The sequence below is a fragment of the Sphaerodactylus townsendi genome, linkage group LG15, assembly GCF_021028975.2.
Source record: "Sphaerodactylus townsendi isolate TG3544 linkage group LG15, MPM_Stown_v2.3, whole genome shotgun sequence".
NCBI lineage: Eukaryota > Metazoa > Chordata > Lepidosauria > Squamata > Sphaerodactylidae > Sphaerodactylus > Sphaerodactylus townsendi.
The window spans coordinates 38860067-38880564 of NC_059439.1; the positions used below are offsets into that span (position 1 = coordinate 38860067).

General features: G+C 51.6%; 1 protein-coding gene across 1 annotated transcript; it reads left to right on the plus strand.

The window, feature by feature from the left end:
* The first annotated feature begins 10738 nt into the window (after nucleotides 1-10738).
* TMEM102 (transmembrane protein 102) lies at nucleotides 10739-15089 on the plus strand. The gene is made up of 3 exons (XM_048517772.1): nucleotides 10739-10744; nucleotides 11003-11208; nucleotides 12638-15089. The coding sequence occupies exons 2-3, from the start codon at nucleotides 11019-11021 to the stop codon at nucleotides 13657-13659; spliced, it is 1212 nt and encodes a 403-aa protein (XP_048373729.1). The 5' UTR covers nucleotides 10739-10744; nucleotides 11003-11018; the 3' UTR covers nucleotides 13660-15089.
* Nucleotides 15090-20498: the final 5409 nt, after the last annotated feature.

Genomic DNA, 20498 nt, shown 5'->3' on the forward strand with positions numbered 1-20498 from the left:
AGAAGAAGAAGAAGAAGAAGAAGAAGAAGAAGAAGAAGAAGAAGAAGAAGAAGAAGAAGAAGAAGAAGAAGAAGAAGAAGAAGAAGAAGAAGAAGAAAAGAAAAAAAAAAAAAAAAAAAAAAAGAAAAAAAAGAAAAAAAAAAAAAAGAAGAAGAAGAAGAAGAAGAAGAAGAAGAAGAAGAAGAAGAAGAAGAAGAAGAAGAAGAAGAAGAAGAAGAAGAAGAAGAAGAAGAAGAAGAAGAAGAAGAAGAAGAAGAAGAGGAGGAGGAGGAGGAGGAGGAGGAGGAGGAGGAGGAGGAGGAGGAGGAGGAGGAGTTTGGATTTATATCCCCCCTTTCTCTCCTGCAGGAGACTCAAAGGGGCTGACAATCTCCTTGCCCTTCCCCCCTCACAACAAACACCCTGTGAGGTGGGTGGGGCTGAGAGAGCTCCAAGAAGCTGTGACTAGCCCAGGGTCACCCAGCTGGCGTGTGTGGGAGTGTACAGGCTAATCTGAATTCCCCAGATAAAGCTCCACAGCTCAGGCGGCAGAGCGGAGAATCAAACCCGGTTCCTCCAGATTAGATACACGAGCTCTTAACCTCCTACGCCACTGCTTCTGAACTGGGCGGATACTTGATTGAAAGACTACCAGGGAGGACTCCACGCGCGGAGGAAGGCCGCGGCAAACCACCTTGGCTTCTCCCTTGCCTTGGGAGCCCTTTGTGGGGGTCGACTTAAATTAGTTGTGACTTAACGGCACACGTATGTACATAAGCAGGAGGGAGCCATTTTTAGTCTCAGCCTCCTAAACCAGGGATTTCCACAGACCATCTGCTTGTCCAGACATCCCATGCTCCAGCTGGACGCTTCTGATGCTCCTGAGCATGGTTTTTCTTACTCCCGCACAGCATTGTGGGCTTTGTAGTCTATATGGCCGGTTCGTTGGTTTGTTAATAGTTAATGGCTCCTATGCAGCTGTGTATTGCTTGTAAACACAATAGCGGCTTGTCAAAAAAAGAGGGACGAGAACGGCGGCGCTGTTTGCCTGTCATGGGAGCATATTGCAGCTGTAAAAAAAAATGATGGTCTGGCAGGAAAGAGTTAAAACCCTGGGAGTTTGCAGATGGTGTGAAATGATTAACATTTCACGAAAAGAGGCTAGTCATACCTATTCATACTTATTCATGACTCAGGCAGATTTGTCAAAAGCACAGGGCTGTTCACACGTGCAGGAACTCTTCCCTCGAAGTCTGGGCAGTCAGAGCTCCGAGGCCGAATGTCGAAACTCGACTGTGCTGACAAATCACCAGTGTTAAGAGACAAATGTTACGGAAGCCCACAGCTTCGTTTTGGTGACGGCTCTGACACACACAGCATTGTTAGTTGAAGCAACTATGGTGCATGTTAAGGGCCGTCAAGTTGCTCCCAAGTTACGGTGACCCTGTGTAACCTCCTATCTGTGGGTTCTGTTGGGCAGAACTTGGAATGAGTTTGCAACAACAAATTTTTAAAATAAAATGGTTTACTTTCTTAGCATATAACATATAACATCAACATTTAACATCACACTTCAAGGTCCTGTTCAGGTTGCATTTTCAAGTCCTTATATTTACAGTCCACTGATACTGCCAAGTCCAATTCTTCTTTGCAAGTGGGTTGGCTCCTGAAGACTCCAAGGGCTTGGTGAACAGGATCCAACATGATGAAGGTTTTCCAGGAGAACTCTCACCCATTACAAACATAAAACACCCTGAAACAATAAACTCCAACATTTACAACATAGCAAAAATAAACAACTACCTTCCCAGTAGTTCCCAACAATATTGCAGTTATCTTAACAGGGTGTTAAGGGCTTATACAAACCAAGGTCCGAGTCTGGTAGCCTCATCTCCTCCAAACTACATGAGCTCTGCAGCCTTCTGCTGCTTTGAGTCTCCACCCCTTTCTGGGTCAACCCATTCTGAGCATGGGGGTTACACATGCAAATGAATTACTTCCAAAACACCCCGTCCTTAACAGCTTTGCTCAGGACTGACGGTCCTGGCTTCCTTTACTGAGTGAATCTACCTCCAGCTGGGTCTTCTCTTTTCCCGCTACTTTCTGCTTTTCCTTGCATTATTGTCTTTTCCAGTCGCTCTCATGCGAAAGCAAGCAGACCCCTGTCGTTTCAGATCGAGATCTGAAAGTGAGAAACAAGAATGTGCCCCAAATGCTATTGTCTCCTCCCCCTTTCCCATAATAATCATGGTGGCGGCAGCAGCTCCAGCTAAGAGCCAGGGGGGCCATGTTTAACTTCAGCCTGCTTACAAGGACCCATCATGCCAGTAGCACTCTGCTCTTGGGGTGGGGCACAATTCGGGCGGGGGGCCCCAGTGAGCTCCAGGTGCCATTTTGGCTGGATACGCTCCTCAGGGGATGGAGCAAAAAAAGAAAGATCTCTGCCTACTTTTTGACATTTGTTGAACAGTCTGTGCATCTCCTGAACAGACATCCTCAAATTATTATGTTTTTTCTAGCAAAACATGTCCACTGCCCTCAGACTCAGCACCAGACCAAAGTTTTTGGGTAAGGGTGGTGGGAGTGTTGCAGAGTTTGCAGTCAGCTGGGTCTTGAACGCCTGTTTCTCACGGAAGCAGGGGCAGTCAAAAAGAGAAGGGTGCTTCACGTTTCCTCCGCGGAGGAGTGGGATCCAGTGGTCGTAGCAAGAGGAGGAGGAGCCAGAAGTCGTCCTGGGCTCTCTGCTAACAGGGCTGTGCCCTCATGAGTCCAAGAAGAGATTTGTTCAGAAGTTATCCCTTTTTATTTTGCAGCTTCCTGGTTCCACCTGGTGGCAAAATGTTGTACTTTGAGACAGGAGCGTCCTGTCCTTCCTCCCACGTCGCTGACAAGTTTCTGGGGGCATCTATACATGCCCCACCTGTCTGCTCCCTGAAATGACCGCAGGTGTCTCATTTGCAAGGCCCACGGGGCAGGTGGAGGGAGAGGAAGGACAGGTAGACAGTAGGAGACAGATTGGTGGTTGGTGATGGAGAGAAGGAAGAGATGGCATCGAAGGAAGGAAGGAAGGAAGGAAGGAAGGAAGGAAGGAAGGAAGGAAGGAAGGAAGGAAGGAAGGAAGGAAGGAAGGAAGGAAGGAAGGAAGGAGGGGAGGGAGGGAGGGAGGGAGGGAGGAAGGAAGGAAGGAAGGAAGGAAGGAAGGAAGGAAGGAAGGAAGGAAGGAAGGAAGGAAGGAAGGAAGGAAGGAAGGAAGGAAGGAAGGAAGGAAGGAAGGAAGGAAGGAAGGAAGGAAGGAAGGAGCAAGCGAGCCCTGGAGGAGGAGTAGAGGCAAGGGTGGAAGGAAGGGAGAGAGGGAGGGAGGACGGACGGACGGACGGACGGACGGACGGACGGACGGACGGACGGACGGACGGACGGACGGACGGACGGAAGGAAGGAAGGAAGGAAGGAAGGAAGGAAGGAAGGAAGGAAGGAAGGAAGGAAGGAAGGAAGGAAGGAAGGAAGGAAGGAAGGAAGGAAGGAGCCCTCTCTGCATGTTTATTTATTATTTATTATATTTTGTTACAAATCTCCCAGGGTGGCTAACAATAAAGTGAATAAAACAGTACAATAAATATATTAAAATATAAACATTAAAACTTTTAAAACAAGTTACAATAAATAGCATGTTACGACTAAATGTCCATCCAACCTGCCTGTCTGTCAGGAAGAGCCAGGGGGCGTTCCCTTGGGGACCAGCCCTGCATCAGTGTGGAGTTTCAGTCCTATGTTCAGCTGTCCATGCGCTGAACATAACATGGAAATGCCACGAGGGACCGGGACTGCCACTCGCACGCATTCTCAACCACAGCAGCTGTGTGGCTTGGAGTTGTGCTGTTTTGGAGGGGGAGGGGCTGGAGATGTCTGGAAGAGGCCTGCCACAAAGAAAGCCCCGCACGGGGCTACTACCGATCACCTCTGTCCTGCCCCGCCACAGACACGCAGCCCCCAGCCCAGTCACAATCCCCCCTGCCCTCTACCTCTCCTGACAGGCTGCCAGGGCAATTGCATCACAAAACTCCCTCCTGGGAGGGGGCCCTGCCCCCAGGGCCAGCAACCCCAGCAGACCCCCACACAGCTGCCACACAGAGGGGCGGGGATGTCGGGAACAGCCAGACAGCTGCTGGGCCTCTCGCCTCTCCCATGGAGGAGTCCGGCTACTCTTGTTCGCCCGCCTCCGGGGGGTGCTGCCTCAGCCTCCCCGAAACCATCCTCGTCTTGGTAGCTTTGACCATAGTGGTGCAGCTGGGCCTGAAGCTGGCCTCCGTGGTGAGCGCACGCCGTTGGGGGGAATAGGGGGGGGGGACTTTGATGGGACAATAGGGCAGGGAGGTTGGCCCCTTGACACCTGGTTGGCTCCTTGACACCTGGTTGGCCCCTTGACACCTGGTCCTCAAGGTGTTACCCGGGACGCCATGGCACCTGCCCATACCAATGTAATATTTTTAGACAGTGGTGTTCTTGCCCCACAGGGCTTCTGAGGGCCACTGGAGATATTGACAGCTGTACAGATTTAAAGTCATCTTGTTAAGCAGAGCTTCTTCCTGAACAATCAGTCAATCTACCCATCTACCCATCTACCCATCCATCCATCCATCCATCCATCCATCCATCCATCCATCCATCCATCCATCCATCCATCCATCCATCCATCCATCCATCCATCCATCCATCCAATCCATCCATCCATCCATCCACCCAGCCATCCAGCCATCCAGCCATCTTTCTTTCTTTCTTTCTTTCTTTCTTTCTTTCTTTCTTTCTTTCTTTCTTTCTTTCTTTCTTTCTTTCTTTCAGGGGTCTGCAACCTGCTGCTCTCCAGATGTTCATGGACTACAATTCCCATCAGCCCCTGCCAGCATGGCCAATTGGATTTGTAGCCAATGAACATCTGGATTTGTAGTCCATGAACATCTGGAGAACTGCAGGTTGCAGACCCCTGTCTGTCTGTCTGTCTGTCTGTCTGTCTGTCTGTCTGTCTGTCTGTCTGTCTGTCTGTCTGTCCTTTAATTCATTTACACCCTGCCTTTCTCCCCAGTGCGGACCTAGAGCACCTGGCATTATTTTTTCTCGGTTCATTTTTATCCTCGCAATAATCCTGCGGGGTAGGTTAAGCTAAGAGAGTGGGACTAGCCCAGGGGTAGGGAACCTGCGGCTCTCCAGATGTTCAGGAACTACAATTCCCATCAGCCTCTGTCGCTGTAGCCAATTGGCCATGCTGGTAAAAGCTTGATAAGAATGTGGACCCTGGTATCTGAAGCAGGTTCCCTACCCCTGGACAAGCCCAAGGTCACCCAGCAAGCATCCATATGGTGCAGGGGAGGATTTGAACCCGAATCTGAAGAGTTATAGGAAAACCTTGCTGCCCTGATATTCTTGACCTGTAACAGGTCATTTTGTGGTTGCTTCCACTACCCAGTGTCAGGATTTCAAAGTTGTCCACAGGTTCACAACAGGTGGGCACTCCTGTCTCAGTGTGGGTGTGAACACAGAGCTGGTGATGGCAGAAGGAAGGAAGGCATATAATGCAGAGGAGGGTGTAGCACTGTGGTGGTGAACCTATGGAGCAGCAGTGGCGCAGGAGGTTAAGAGCTCGTGAATCTAATCTGGAGGAACCCGGTTTGATTCCCAGCTCTGCCGCCTGAAACTGTGGGAGGCTTCTCTGGGAATTCAGATTAGCCTGGGCACTCCCCACACACGCCTAGCTGGGTGACCTTTGGGCCAATCACAGCTTCTTGGAGCTCTCTCAGCCCCACCTACCTCACAGGGAATTGTTTGTTGTGAGGTGGGGGGAAGGGCAAGAAGATTGTCAGCCTTACGAGTCTCCTGCAGGAGAGAAAGGGGGGATATAAATCCAAACTCCTCCTCTTTTTTTCTTCTTCTTCTTCTTCTTCTTCTTCTTCTCCTCCTCCTCCTCCTCCTCCTCCTCCTCCTCCCTCCTCCCTCCTCCTCACCCTTCTTCTACTATGTGGCACTCCAATTGGCCCATGCTGGCAGGGAGGCTGATGGGAATTGTAGTCCATGAACATCTGGAGTGCCGTAGGTTCACCACCACAGGCATAGCATCTCAGAGTCTGTGTCCTGCAGAAATGTTCCGGGCCAGACCTGGCCCACAGCCCTGAGAATGGCAACAGCCGACACAGCAACCCTCACACGTCGTCTTCTCTTTCTCACTCCAGATCTGCTATTACCTCTGGTACCTGGTCGGGATCATGTATGGAATGGTTGTTGTTCAGGGTGAGTTATAGAATGAGTGGGTCACGTGTGGAAAGAGGGCTCAGGGGGCTCTAACACAGGAATTCCACAAACAAATTCTTCTGATGTCTTGTAGAAGGCTTTCACGGCCAGAATCACTGGAGTGTTGTGGGTTTTCTGGGCTGTAGGGCCGTGTTCCAGTCTCATTTTCTCCCGATGTTTCGCCTGCATCTGTGGCCGGCACCTTCAGAGGACTGATGGGAATCGTAGTCCGTGAACATCTGGGGCACCAGATTGGACACCCCTGACCCCTGGCTCCTCCCCACCCCACAAATTTCCCAACCAGGAGTTAACCTCCCCTAGCAGCAGCTGCTGCCACTTGAAGGCAAAACCAGCCTTGCCTTATTTATTTATTTTATTTTATTAGATTTATTTATTTATTTATTATATTTATATACCGCCCTCCCCAAAGGCTCAGGGCGGTGTCCATCAATAATAAAACAAAACAGTTTTAAAAACATCATCAAATATATACATTTACATAAAAGAGATACATAAAATGCCGGAACCCCTGAATGGCTTCAGCCCTCCCTTCCCCTTTTATATCACGCCGCGGGAGGCCAGGATGTTCTTATGATGGAGTTGACATCATCGGCTGGCCAAACGCCTAGCGGAACAAGGTCCGTTTCCTTTGCAGGCCCCTCGCGGAAACATAAAGTCCTGCAGGGCCCACAATCTCACTCTGGAAGCCTGTTCCACCAGGTAGGGGCCAGAGTCGTGAAAGCCCTGGCCCCTTGAGGCCAGCCGGATCGCTGCTTTGGGGCCAGGGATCAGGCCGGTCCGCCTCCCAATGCAACAGAGGGGCCTAGAAGATAACAATATAGGGAGAGACGGTCCCTCAGATAAGCAGGGCCAAGGAGCGCGAATGAAAGCTTTTGAAGGTCAATACCAAAGGCTTTAAACATGACTTGGTACTCGATTGGCAGCCAGTGCAGTTGGTATAGGACCGGCGTAATCCGGTCCCTAGTTTATATCCTGCTTTATCCCCGTGGGGCTCAGATCCCCTGAGGTGACGTCATGTCAATAGAAGCTTTTATTCTCAGCTTCCCCTTTCTCCCTGCAGACCCCAAGAAGTTAAAGGCAAACAAATGTCAGGCCTCCAAAGCAAAATTCGTCCAGCATTGTGGAAGGGTTTTTTCAGGGACGTCCCCGCCGGCTGTGACAACGGAAGGAGAGCGAATTAAGCCCAGTGGCGGCTGTCTTCACCTGCGCTTTCGAACCCCTGAAAGGAAGTCACCGCCAGACTTGCAAAATGAGGCGGTCCCAGTGCCGTGCGCGAGTCGCTTCGGAACTGCCCAATCTTACCTGCCCCGTTACTACAACTCGATTACACGAGTGGCAGGCCACGCATTCTGCGAGCCTGCTGCCCTTCTGCTTACTGGCGTATGCGCTACCGTTACGGGGCATACGCCAGCGGCTCGTCTGACCCCATTGTGGGAGGCAGAGGTGGCGTCAGCCCAGAACGTCAAAGTGCGGCCACAGGGACAGAAATGGTCCCACGGAAGCGCACTGCGGAAACCCAGCATCGCCACGCCAGGCCGGGCCCAGACACCAAACACCCGGACGCTTCGCCACGTTCACGTCGAGCTGCCAAAGTCTATATCTACCCAGTACACCCCTTAAATCGCCCCTAGGGAGCGATGCCGTCCAGCTCGGAAAGGCCACCGGCGCCCGACAGCGCCGTCCGCGGGGTCATCCAAGCGCACCAGCCAGGAAGAACAGTCGGGCGAGCCGAGGCCGACGATCACGCGCCCGCCAGAACCTGCAGGAAGCTGAGCAGCAGGCTTCTGGAGCCCAACCCGCGCTGCTCCCCGCGGGGCAGGTGCACCAATATTCGCCCAAAGGGAGACGGTCCAGACAAGAGTCACCCGCGGGGAAGCAGCGCTACTACTAGTCTGACCCAAGTGACGGTCGCGGTGTAGATTGGGTGTACCGGCCAGTGAAATAGCAGGCTCGAGCGGGGAGGAAAGAGGCGGCTAGCCCAGATGTGACTGACCTCTGGGTCAGCAAATAAAAAAGCAGTCCCTTCACACATCAGTCTGCAGGAGGCTCAGTTACCTTCACCCCTCAACCCTTCTCGGAGAGGGCTGGAAGTTAGTCTCCCATTGCTTGCATTCCATCCCCTAAGCTGGAGCAGCAGTGGCGTAGTGGCTAAGAGCAGGTGCATTCTGATCTGGAGGAACCGGGTTTGATTCCCAGCTCTGCCGCTTGAGTTGTGGAGGCTTATCTGGGGAATTCAGATTAGCCTGTGCACTCCCACACATGCCAGCTGGGTGACCTTGGGCTAGTCACAGTTCTTTGGAGCTTTCTCAGCTCCACACCCACCCCACAGGGTGTTTGTTGTGAGGGGGGAAGGGCAAGGAGATTGTAAACTCCTACAGGAGAGAAAGGGGGGATATAAATCCAAACTTTTCTTCTTCTCTTCTAAGCGTTGGGCACCCTCACCATCCCGCAATTACATGGCTGGCCACCAGGGAGAGGGGCTTCTTAGGCGTGGCCGCAAAGCTCTGAAACAGCGTGGTGTGGTGGCTAAGAGCAGTGGACTTGTGATGAGGCCCCAGAGACTGCTGCCAGTACTGACCCTGATACCTCTTGGGTCTGGCGTAGTAAAAAGGCCGCGTCAGGTCACCTGCCTGTCATTGCCTTTGATGTAATTGGCTGAGCCCTCCCCCACCCAGCCCCTGGTGAAGGGGGCTCCGACCCATGTAGTCCACTGCCAAAACACCCTGTTTCTTTTTAAAGGGCCACAAGGCTGTTCGTTACTTGACATGCATTACAGTTGAAAACCTCCAAGCAGCGGCTGGAGAACGCCCACCATGACGATGGATCTCCAGGCAGGAGAAATCTGCTCCCCTGGACAAAAAACCCCTTGTTGGATGGTGACCTCTCCTTCTATACTCGTTGGAGAGCTTTACTCTCAGCCAATGACAACCTTCTGGAGATCCCTGGTCCAAAAACAGTGGGGCTGTCTTCTGCCAGGGCCCACGGTCTGGTGGGATGCTCCATCTAAGGAGACCAGAGGCCCATGGGATCTGGCTCAGCTTTCTTGTTCCGCCAGCCCCACAGCTGAGGGGCACAATGGCATTCCTCCCCTCTCTTCCCCTCTTTTCTTGCTGTGTTTGGTTTGCTTGGATTTATTGTTGCGGTCCCTCAGCCCGAAGGGTGCCCATCTAGGTGGGTACTAGGTGGACATTTAACCAATGTAATGGCGCCCAGATGTTCATGGACTACAATTCCCATCAGCCCCTGCCAACATGGCCAATTGGCTATGCTGGCAGGAGCTGACCAATATTACGAACTAACTGAATTGCCAGTCCAGTGCCACAACTGGAGTGCCGTTCGGCTTACCACGGACGGTATAGGTGGGTAAGCTAACCATATACCGCAGATTGGTATAGAGCTTATAGGTTGGCCACCCCTGACTGGATGGAGGATGGGTCTTGGCACATTGTCTTAACTCAGGGGTGTCAAACTCATGGCCCTCCAGATGTTCATGAACTACAATTCCCATTAGTCTTTCCCAACTTTACCATTGGCTATACTGGCAAGGGCAGATGGGAATTGTAGTTCATGAAGATCTGGAGGGCCGCGAGTTTGACACCTGTGTCTTAACTGTTTTAGTTGCACAGTTTATTTATGTTTGATTAGGAGAGCCGTTTACGAATGGAACAAAATAATAATAAATAATTATTCTTATACCTTGCTGAAGCCCCTCCCTCCCCAAGCCCCGCCCTCCTCAGGCTCCACCCCTAACACCTCCAGGTACGACCCAACGCCAGGTGAGAAGCCCCGCCCCCTTCCAAAGCAGCCGTTTCCTCCAGGGCTGGGCTACTAACAGCTGTCATTCATTCTGGGAGAGCGCCAGGCCTCGCCGGGAGGTTGGCAAGCCTTGTGATGCTGCCCATGCTAACGTCTTCCCAACTCCCCGGAAGGAAAAGGTCTGCAGGTGCTTCTGACGTGCAACGTGACGCCGCAGGGGCGCCCCCGAAGCAGAGCCGGGGGAGAGCGTTAAAAAAACTACATTTCCCAATCACCTCTGGGGCTCTGCAACGCTCCCCTTTCCTGGGTCGGGGTCGGCGCCCCCTCCCCAGCTCCCTGTGCCAAACCACCTGCGCAGCGGCTGCGTTTCCCCGGGCGGGGAAAGCGTGCAAAGTCCACGTTTCCTGAAGGGCATCTCCCTCCGGTGCCTCTTCAGAAGGGGGGGTCATTGCTAAGACCACATTTCCCAAGGTGCAACGGAGGAGGAGTTGGTAAAAAAAAGACTGCATTTCCCAGAAGGCTTTGGGGCACACAAAGGAGGCGCTCTAGAAAGACTACATTTCCCAGGGTTCCTGGGATTCCCTGGGTCGGTCTCACCTGTTTGGCCAGGTAGCTACAGGTGAGTGGGCTGGGATTCCGGCTCCTCTGCAGATTACGGAAATCCGGGTGAAGGTTTGGGCTCCCCAAACTGCTGGAGCCGATGCCTGCGGGGGTAAGTAAGGCAAAACGCCAGTGTGGCGCTTCTGCATCGCTCAGGGGGTCTATGAAGCCCCTGGCCCTTTCCTTACCCCGACCCCACCCACCCACCCACCTTGCAGGTTGCCTCTTAGCCCCTCAGCCCTGATTTAAGCCCCTGTGCCAGAAAAGATCTCCGGACAAGAAGGAGAGACTGATCCCCTGTCTTGCCTCCCCTCCAAAAAAACTTTCTTGGAAGTTTCTTTCCTCTGCCCCACCCCCCTGCCCCAAGAAGGAAGTGGCGGGGCGGAATGGCTTCCCCTCCAGACGCCCACCCGCTGAAGCCAGCCCCCGCCAAACCTCTCACGGACCTGGACTTTCACTCTGGAGTGCGGATCGAGGAGCTGCACCAACTCATCCAAGAGTATCACGCCAGGAGCCCCAACATCCAAGACGGGCCGGAACTGCACTTGGCCAAGGACATCGTCTTCTCTCTCTTAGGTGAGCAGCCAGAGGGGGGACCCAAATTCCCACCCACCCCTGCCGAGGGAATCGGGCAGTGGTGGGATCCAAAAATTTTAGTAACAGGTTCCCATGGTGGTGGGATTCAAACTGTGGCGTAGCGCCAGTGGGGCTGGGCGGGGCATGATGGGGCGTGGCCAGACATTCTGGGGCGGGGCATTCCTGGGCGGGGCTGTGGCAAGGACACAGCCACTGCGCTGGTCCTTAGGTGGGAAACGAATGCACGCAGGCGCAGGCTGCCACGCACGCCAGTGCACCTCCTGCTAGACTGCTTCAAGTTCTGCGCACTACTGCTGAGAGGAGGGGCGTCACTAAGGCAAAAATCACGCGGCAAAATCACCAATTAGTAACCCCCTCTGGGCACCCACAAATAATTAGTAACCTACTCTCGGGAACCTGTGAGAACCTGCTGGATCCCACCTCTGCAGTGTGGCCTTGGGCCGTCATATCTGCAGGACTTTCTGTAGTCCACCATGACAGTCTGTTTCAGGGGTCTGCAACCTGCAATTGGCCATGCTGGCAGGGGCTGATGGGAATTGCAGTCCATGAACATCTGGAGAGCCACAGGTTGCAGACCCCTGGCTGATTCAACCCAGCAGGGTCTTCTCTGTAAATGGGCAAAATCAATAACCGCCCGTATTCGTGGCTTCTCTGCTGTGGCCAGCCTGAGGAGGTTAAGATGGCTCGCAGTCCCCTGGCGCCCCACAAACCACGCAAAAGCAAAAATATTCGGGAGGGCTTTGTTTCACACGGGTCATGGGGCTGTACTATAAGAGAACAGTTCGGTGTGATGTTTTGGTAAAGGGGCAGGGACTGTGGGCAGTATTACATTGCTGTGTGTAGTACCCGTTGTCTGTTGTGTAAGTACGATCTTCCGATCTGATTTCTGCCTCCTCAGCAAAACATGAGCCTTCACCGTGCTTGTGCTTGTGTTTTGTTTCCGATTTCCGCAAACCAGATCACATTGCATGTTTAATGGCCCTCCTCGGTTATGCACTCCCACACACACCAGCTGGGTGACCTTGGGCTAGTCACAGCTTCTCGGAGCTCTCTCAGCCCCACCTAATTCACAGGTTGTTTGTTGTGAGGGGGGAAGGGCAAGGAGATTGTCAGCCCCTTTGAGTCTCCTGCAGGAGAGAAAAGGGGGATATAAATCCAAACTCTTCTTCTTCTTCTTCTTCTTCTTCTTGTTCTTGTTCTTGTTCTTCTTGTTCTTCTTCTTGTTGTTCTTCTTGTTCTTCTTGTTCTTCTTCTTGTTCTTCTTCTTGTTTTTCTTCTTGTTCTTCTTGTTCATGTTCTTCTTCTTGTTGTTGTTGTTCTTGTTCTTCTTGTTGTTGTTCTTGTTCTTCTTGTTCTTCTTCTTCTTCTTTGTTTTCTGAGGTGTTTGTTTCCCCCTTCCCCCCTTCAGGTGTGGTTCAGAACTCTGATAAGAAGCTCCCGGCCGTCAACAGGTACCTGCTCCTCTCCGGAGGGGTCCAGCAGGGCACTGTTGATGTGGACCTGGATGTCCTACAGCACCTTTCCCTTGGAGGGGACTATGATGCAGACTTCACCCTCCTGGTGCCGATTCTGAATGCTGCCGGAGTCCCCGTCACCTTGGACATGAAGGAGAGTCCGCCAGGCCACGCCCAGATCAGCCTCCTGCCCTTCGACCCTGCCACACTCGGCCGCTGGTCAGACTGTTGCCTGGGAGACGAGGCCTACCTGTCTGCCGAGCTGGTCCCCGCCTGGTTCGCCCGCTCCTTCGCCGCCGCCGCCAAAGACACACGGGTTGAGCACCGTGGCTGCATCACTTCGGTGGTCGTCCCTGTCGGACGCTGCCGAGTCCTCTGTGATCTCGTCCCTGTCGTGGCCTTGAAGGGGTGGCCGGAAGTTGCCCACCCATGGCTGACTCAGCCCCACTTCTGGGACGGGAAGCTGAAGGATGAGGAAGTCTCCGGGGGTTTTTACTTGCTGCCTTCCGCCTCTGGGGCCAGCTGGCGCCTGGCCTTTTCGACCAGCGAGATGCACCTGCGGAAGATGCTGCCGCTGCCTTTGCTCCAGGCCTTTGGGGCGGCCACGGCCGTCCTAGGCCACCACCTCTCTGAAGGCCTGGGGCCTTATCACCTCTTCACCTTGGTGCTCCGGGCCTGCGAGCGGCTGCCCGCCAGCTACCTGGGCCAAGAGGAGAACGCCGCCCACGCCTGGCTGGGCCTCCTGGATGACCTCACCGCCTGCTTAGTCCACCGGCGCCTTCCTCACTACTTCCTCCCCAGGTGGAACCTTCTGGAAGGCCTTTCCCGTAGGACCGTGGAGTGTCTGGCCCAGGAACTGGCCAGGGTGAGGGCCAACCCTTCCAAATACCTCCGCCGGGCTGTGGAAGGGGCCAAAGAAGCCAAGAGATTAGCCAAAGCTTTTCAAAACCAGAACGCCTCCTCTGTTGCCTCGTAACTCCTCCAAAGGGCACGTGGTGCCTAGTGGCCAACGTATCTCAGGAAGCGAGACCCATCGTATGGTCTTTGCGTCTTCCCCAGCCCCCCTTCCGCCCCAGGTTCCTCAACTGCCTTCCTGGCTCCTCCAGCAGAGGGAAAATTGGGACGGGGATTGGGGGGGGGGGGGCTTCTGGCTTTCTGCAGGCCCCAGAACACCTGGGCTCTTTACTGCTGTGGGAGGGAAGGGTCTAGTGTGCAGTGGGGGCCAGATTCCAGCCCTGAGACCATCTCTGGCCTTCTGGCGGCTTGGTGAGAGCCCCAAACCTCCAGAATTGCCCCTCCCCCAGCTTGGTGAGAGCCCCAAACCTCCAGAATTGCCCCTCCCCCAGCTTGGTGAGAGCCCCCCCCCCCCAGAATTGCCACTCAGCTGCCCTTCTTGACCCCCAAGCCCACGATGGGTCTCTGCCCTCATCTGAGGGCTCCAAGTTGTCTTCAGGGGCGTCTCTTGAAATGAGAGTGGAGACCAGTGGTAGCCCAGAGGTTGAGACATGTGCTGCCCCCGTAAGGAGTGAGGGGTCTCCCAGCAGGGTGGGTTCTGGGCGTTCCCCCAACAACCACGAATTGGGCCTTGCTTAACCCCTTTCCTGCCAAATGTGGCACCCTCTGCTCGACATCCGACAGCCTAGTTTGGAATGCTCCAAAATGCCATGTTCTTCTGCTCCCTCAGCCTCTGACTGGGTTTTGCCAAACAGGACGTCTTCTGGGGTATTTTTTTTAATGTTGCTCGTGGCAACATTCCCAACCAAAGAGTAAATTTGGTCTCTGAGAAGGGAAGTTTAGGGGACGGTCAGCACAACACAACCTCTGCCGAAGGACCACCCTTGAATTTTGCCACACTAAATTGCCTTTTGACCCTCTGGAAGTAGCCGCCTTCTGTCATCAGGAATCCCGTATAAACTATGAAGGTATCGATGCAATAATGATAGGTTGGAGAGGGTTTGACAGCATTTATAAAACATTTGCGCTTGTAGGCTGTTTTTCTAATTAAGATTACTTTGGGGTGAAGGCAAATTTAAAAACCAATCTGGTAATTATTTTCATACAGTGGTAATGAGATTTGGTGGGGGTGTTTTGTACCTTCTGCAGGAAAATTATATTAAATGGTGATCTTGGAATGCAAAGGAATGAACTGTTTTTGGAGTTTGCCTGCTGGGGGAGGGGTGAATGGCCGGCAAAGGGGTGAAGAAGCACTTCGTTAGACAGATAATGGATATTCTGTCTCTCCAGAGTCCTGTTTGAGGCAGCTGACAACTGAAACCATAACACAGAACCCAACATGAGGTGAAAACCAACCCAGGGCATAAAAAGCAGGTTACAATAATCAGTAAACTGTCTCAAATGTTATCCATACCATAAGAACATAAGAACTAGCCTGCTGGATCAGACCAGAGTCCAGCTAGTCCAGCTCTCTGCTACTCGCAGTGGCCCACCAGGTGCCTTTGGGAGCTCACCTGCAGGATGTGAAAGCAAGGGCCTTAAGAACACAAGAAAGAGCCTGCTGGATCAGACCAGAGTCCATCTAGTCCAGCTCTCTGCTACTCGCAGTGGCCCACCAGGTGCCTTTGGGAGCTCACCTGCAGGAGGTGAAAGCAAGGGCCTTAAGAACACAAGAAAGAGCCTGCTGGATCAGACCAGAGTCCATCTAGTCCAGCGCTCTGCTACTCGCAGTGGCCCACCAGGTGCCTTTGGGAGCTCACCTGCAGGAGGTGAAAGCAAGGGCCTGCTGCTGCTGCTGCTCCCGAGCGCCTAGGCTAGGAGTAGGACGTAAAACACTTTTTTAAAAGAGGGAAGCCATCTGTCAGAAGTCTGAGTAAAAAGAGGCAAGCTGGCTTCTCACATAAAGTAAGGCAGGTATCTGGCAAGCCAAACAGTCTATAGCACTTGGGTGCTGTGTGGTTTCCGGGCTGTATGGCCGTGTTCTAGCAGCATTCTCTCCTGACGTTTCGCCTGCATCTGTGGCTGGCATCTTCAGAGGATCTGATGTTGGGAAAGCAAGTGGAGTATATATCTGTTGGAGTGTCCAGGGTGGGTGGGGAAACCTTGACTGTGAGTAACAAAGGCGGCAACCAGGTCAATAGTTGAGGGCATCTGAATAGAAGTATGAGTAACAATGAAGACTATAGCCTGGGAGTATACCAGTAGATATGCAAGGTCACTGGTGGCAGCATATAAATAGAAGTATCTTGGCCTTTGTTTCCTTTGTCAATGGTCATCCTGTGTTTGTGTGGAGCCAGTTTGACACAGTCTTGACCCTAGTATTTATTTTTTCAACACTGGCAGCCAAGTTCTGTTCATTTTCATAGTTTCTTCCTTCCTGTTAAAATTGTCCATGTGCTTATGGATTTCAATTGCTTCTCTGTGTAGTCTGGCGTAGTGGCTTTCAAGAGTGGTCCAGAATTTCTGTTTTTTCAAATAATGATTCTATGTCCAAGGTTGGTTTATACATGAGTTTTGCTATTGCTGATTCTTCTAGCTGAAATAGTCTGCAGTTCCTTTCGTGCTCTTTGCAATGTGTCTGTGCACTGCGTTTGGTAGTTCTAATGTGGGCTTTGTCCACAGCTGCATGGTATGCGATAGACTCCTGCAGTAGCTAAAGGATCCCTCTTATCCTTTGCTGAACGTAGCATCTGTTGAATTTTCTTAGTGGGTCTGTAGATGGTTTGTAGGTTGTGCTTCTTCATCAGTTTTCCTATGCGATCAGTGGTTCCCTTGATGTATGGTAAGAACACCTTCCCTCTAGATGGCTCTTTATCTTTGTTCATGTGGCTTGTTCTTGGTCTTGCAGCCCTTCTGATTTCTGTATTAGAGTAACCATTAGCCTATAGCACTATTTCTGGCAACCCATTTTTCTCTGTGCATGTTCTGACCAACTCTTCTCCTCGGAGACTGTTGCAAACAAAAATCTCCAGACAAATGACTGGTCTAATGAAGTCAAACTTTATATTTGCAAACATAAAAGCTTGGGGGAAACACACACACACACACACACACACGTGCCCCAGAGTAAAACAAAGAAAATTGCTTTATAACAGTGATGGCAAACCTTTTCGAGACCGAGTGCCCAAACTGCAACCCAAAACCCACTTATTTATGGCAAAGTGCCAACACGGCAATTTAACCTGAATATTGAGGTTTTAGTTTAGAAAAAACAGTTGGCTCCGAGGCACGCGTTACTCAGGAGTAAGCTTGGTGAAGCAACCGTGCAACGCTTTGAAAGGGTGAATCACGACCCTAGGAGGGTTTACTCAGAAGCAAGCCCCACTGTTAGCAACCAAGCTTACTCCCAGGTAAAGGATCGTGCCCAGGCCAGCCTAGGGGTGTGTGTGTGTGTGTGATTTTCTGCCCCTCCCCAATGGTGAACTCTGGACGCGTGTGCCCACAGAGAGGGCTCTGAGCGCCACCTCTGGCACCCGTGCCATAGGTTCGCCATCACTGCTTTATAATATCTCATAAAGCCCCTCCTTCTACATTATAACAGTGGTAGATTTTGATTGGCAGCTTATAATTTAGGCAAATACTAGACATTTGATTGGACCGTCTTAACACAAAGAACTTAGCAGAACATGTTTTTTGACAACAGGCTTTGACTAAGCAAAGAACACGTATCCCTTAGCGGTATCTGTCGGGCAAAACAAATGTACTCTTGCAGTAACTCTTCTGTAACCATGACCTATGCACTCTGCCTCGCTGGCTCACGACACTGAAATTCCTCTGGCTTGAATACAGACAATTATGTTTCCTCACTTTTACAAGTTAAATCAAACAGATACTAGATTTGTCTTACAAAATAGAACAAACATAAGTAATAAAAAAAATAATTTTGACAATTCCACAAGACAAGCGTGATTTCATGCATACTCGTGAAGCAAAAAAAAAAATTAAGGTTTCAGCCATGCCTAACAACTCCAGCTGCATCTTCCTCCGGATCATCTTTGCATGTTGCTTCCATTTCTGTTGCAAAACGTTGCATCCGTTTCTGCTGCAAAACGTTACTTTGTGTGAGTTGTCCCCTAACTTCAGACCTGCTGAGCAAGAGACTCTCCGAGGAACCTTGGTGGTTTCACCACAGATGTCTTAACTTCTTCTTGCTTTCAGACTCTGTATCACAGGGTCTTTCAACATCTGGCTCAACCATAACTTCACAAATTACCTTTAGGCCATTTCTTTACCCCTGGAAACCTTCCTTTTTTTCTCAGCTGTAACCTCTGAGCCAGTGGTGGGATCCAAAAATTTTAGTAACAGGTTCCCATGGTGGTGGGATTCAAACTGTGGCGCAGCACCAATGGGGCTGGGTGGGGCACAATGGGGGCATGGCTGGGCATTCCGGGGGCGGGGCTGTGGCAAGGACGCAGCCGCTGCTCCATCCTTGGCCCGAGAAGCGAATGCATGGCGGGCAGGCTGCCACGCGCGCGCGGTGCACCTCACTGCTGAACTGCTTCTAAAGTTCTGCTACTGCTGAGAGGAGGAAATGCTTGAAGCCTTAGGCAAAAATCACGTGGCAAAATCACCAATTAGTCACCCCCTCTCGGCACACACAAATAATTAGTAACCTACTCTCGGGAACCTGTGAGAACCTGCTGGATCCCACCTCTGCTCTGAGCTTTTAATTCCTTAGCCAAAGAGTTCTTCTCAGCCCCTAAAATCTTGTTCCCAAATGTGCTTAGAAACATCTGGGCAGCCAGTTCAGATCCATCAGCACGTTTTGGACCAATGGACGTTTCTGGACATTCAGGGCAGAAGAGAAATGATGGCCGTTTTGATATAGTTTGTTGATATATACTAGTGTTGTCAACTCCAGGTTGGTAATTTCCTGGAGATTTGGGGGGTGGAACTTGGAAAGGGTGAAGGTTGGAGAAAGGAGGGACCCGACGGAATATAATTCCATAAAATCCACCCTACAAAGCAGCCATTCCCCCCAGGGAGATTTATCTCTGTAACCTGAAGATCAGTTGAAATTCCAGACCCCACCTACAGGCTGGCAACCTACCCTATACTATTATGACACACCTGCCCCTTGAAACGCACGTATCTATATTCCTTTAATCCCTGAAACTGAATCCTGATGCCCTTCAACTTGGCCAGGCAGCCATTTTGGAGCAGGCAGAAGAGCAGTCCACAGTAGCTGCGGATCCTGGTTCCTCAGTTGGCCACAGTGCCGACCTCTCTCTGCTTCCTCCCGGTGGCAGGGAAGCAAGGGGGCATCTGGTAGGAAACCCCCCCCCCCCGCCGCGCACTCCCTATTCCAGGGGTGGCTAACCCATGGCACCCCAGATGTTCATGGACTACAATTTCCACCAGCCCCTGCCAGCATGGCCTATAGAAGGAATAGCTCAGAAATTCAGCCCTTGACTATAAATGGAGATCAAGTAGAGCGGGTGGCTAGTTTTAAATTTCTGGGCGTTATGATTAAAGAGGACTTGACCTGGGGCGTACAGACTGCCGCGGTGGTTAAGAAGGCCCAGCAAAGACTGTACTATCTGAGACTGTTAAGGAAACAACAACTGAATGGAAAACTCCTGGTGTCCTTTTACCACTGTGCTATAGAGAGTGTCTTAACCTACTGCATCTGTTCTCCAGTTGCACAGTGGCAGATAGGAAGGCGCTCCAAAGGGTGATCACTCCTGCACAGAGGACTATCGGCTGCCCTCTCCCCTCCTTGGAAGAACTCTATAATTCCCGAAGCCTAAAGAAAGCCCAAAATATTCTGAGAGACCCGTCTCGTCCGGCACACTCTCTTTTTGAACTGTTGCCATCCGGCAGACGATGCAGGTCTATCAAAACTAGGACAAAGAGGCTTAGAGACAGCTTCTACTCTAGAGCTGTGGCGATGCTGAACTCCGCGGCTTCGTGTTGATGTGTTTGGGGCTGTGTAGGGATGGGTGGAGGAAGGGGAAAGTGAGGATGGGGTATGAGTCTGAAATTGTGTGCATCGAGGAATGCTGCTGTAAATTTCGTTGTGCGTGCACAATGACAATAAAATGCTTATGCTTATGGAGTGCCATAGGTTGGCCACTATTCCTTCTTGGCTGGTCGCTGTCATGCCACGCACATATTGTCCTGCAGGGGGCACCAGTGGCACATGTTAAATGCACTTTTTATTTTGAGGCCTTGGAAAAAGTTAGGCAAACTTCCGAACCATTCCTTGCCTGGCTGGTCTATGGAGAAAAGCCTCCGCGGACCAGAGAAACCAACAGCCCGCGGAGCAGCTCAGAAACTCAAGCAAAACTTTGAAACACAAACCCCAGTTGGGGAGAGGGAGAGAAAACGGCTCACAGCAGCCTTGCCTGCAAAAAGGGGTCGTTAGCAAAGCTCGAGTGACATTGATCGAGAGCAGTCTGAGGACATTCCAGCCGGAGAATTATGTGCATCTGTTGCAGCCCAAATCATCTTGTGGCTTCTTAACACAATGTGTGCCTTTATCCTGGCAGCTCTGGGGAAGACTTGAAACGTCGCACCCTGCATGGGTGATGGGGGCAGGCGTGCCTTCGGCGCCCCTCTTGCAAGACAAACTCTCTGCGAAGCTTCTCCTGAAACAAATGTGCAAGTCATTAAGGTGCCACAAATGTGTGTTTTTCTTTTTTTTAAGAGAAAAGGTCCTCCTTCAGACAGTGTCAAATTAATTTATGGTTTCAACTTGCTGTTGCAGGAGGGAGCGATGGATGCTAGTTTAGATGGATCTGAAGGTAACAATAGATGGAAGGTCTGTCTGTTGCAGCTTAACCACAGAATCATAGAGTCACAAAATCATAGAGTTGGAAGAGACCCCAAGGGCCTCTCAGTCCAACTCCCTGCAATGCA

Coding starts and splice junctions, on each gene's coding strand:
- TMEM102 (XM_048517772.1), top strand. CDS start 11,019: ATGGCTTCCCCTCCAGACGCCCACCCGCTGAAGCCAGCCCCCGCCAAA. Junction 11,209..12,637: donor CATCGTCTTCTCTCTCTTAG/GTGAGCAGCCAG, acceptor TCCCCCCTTCAG/GTGTGGTTCAGAACTCTGAT.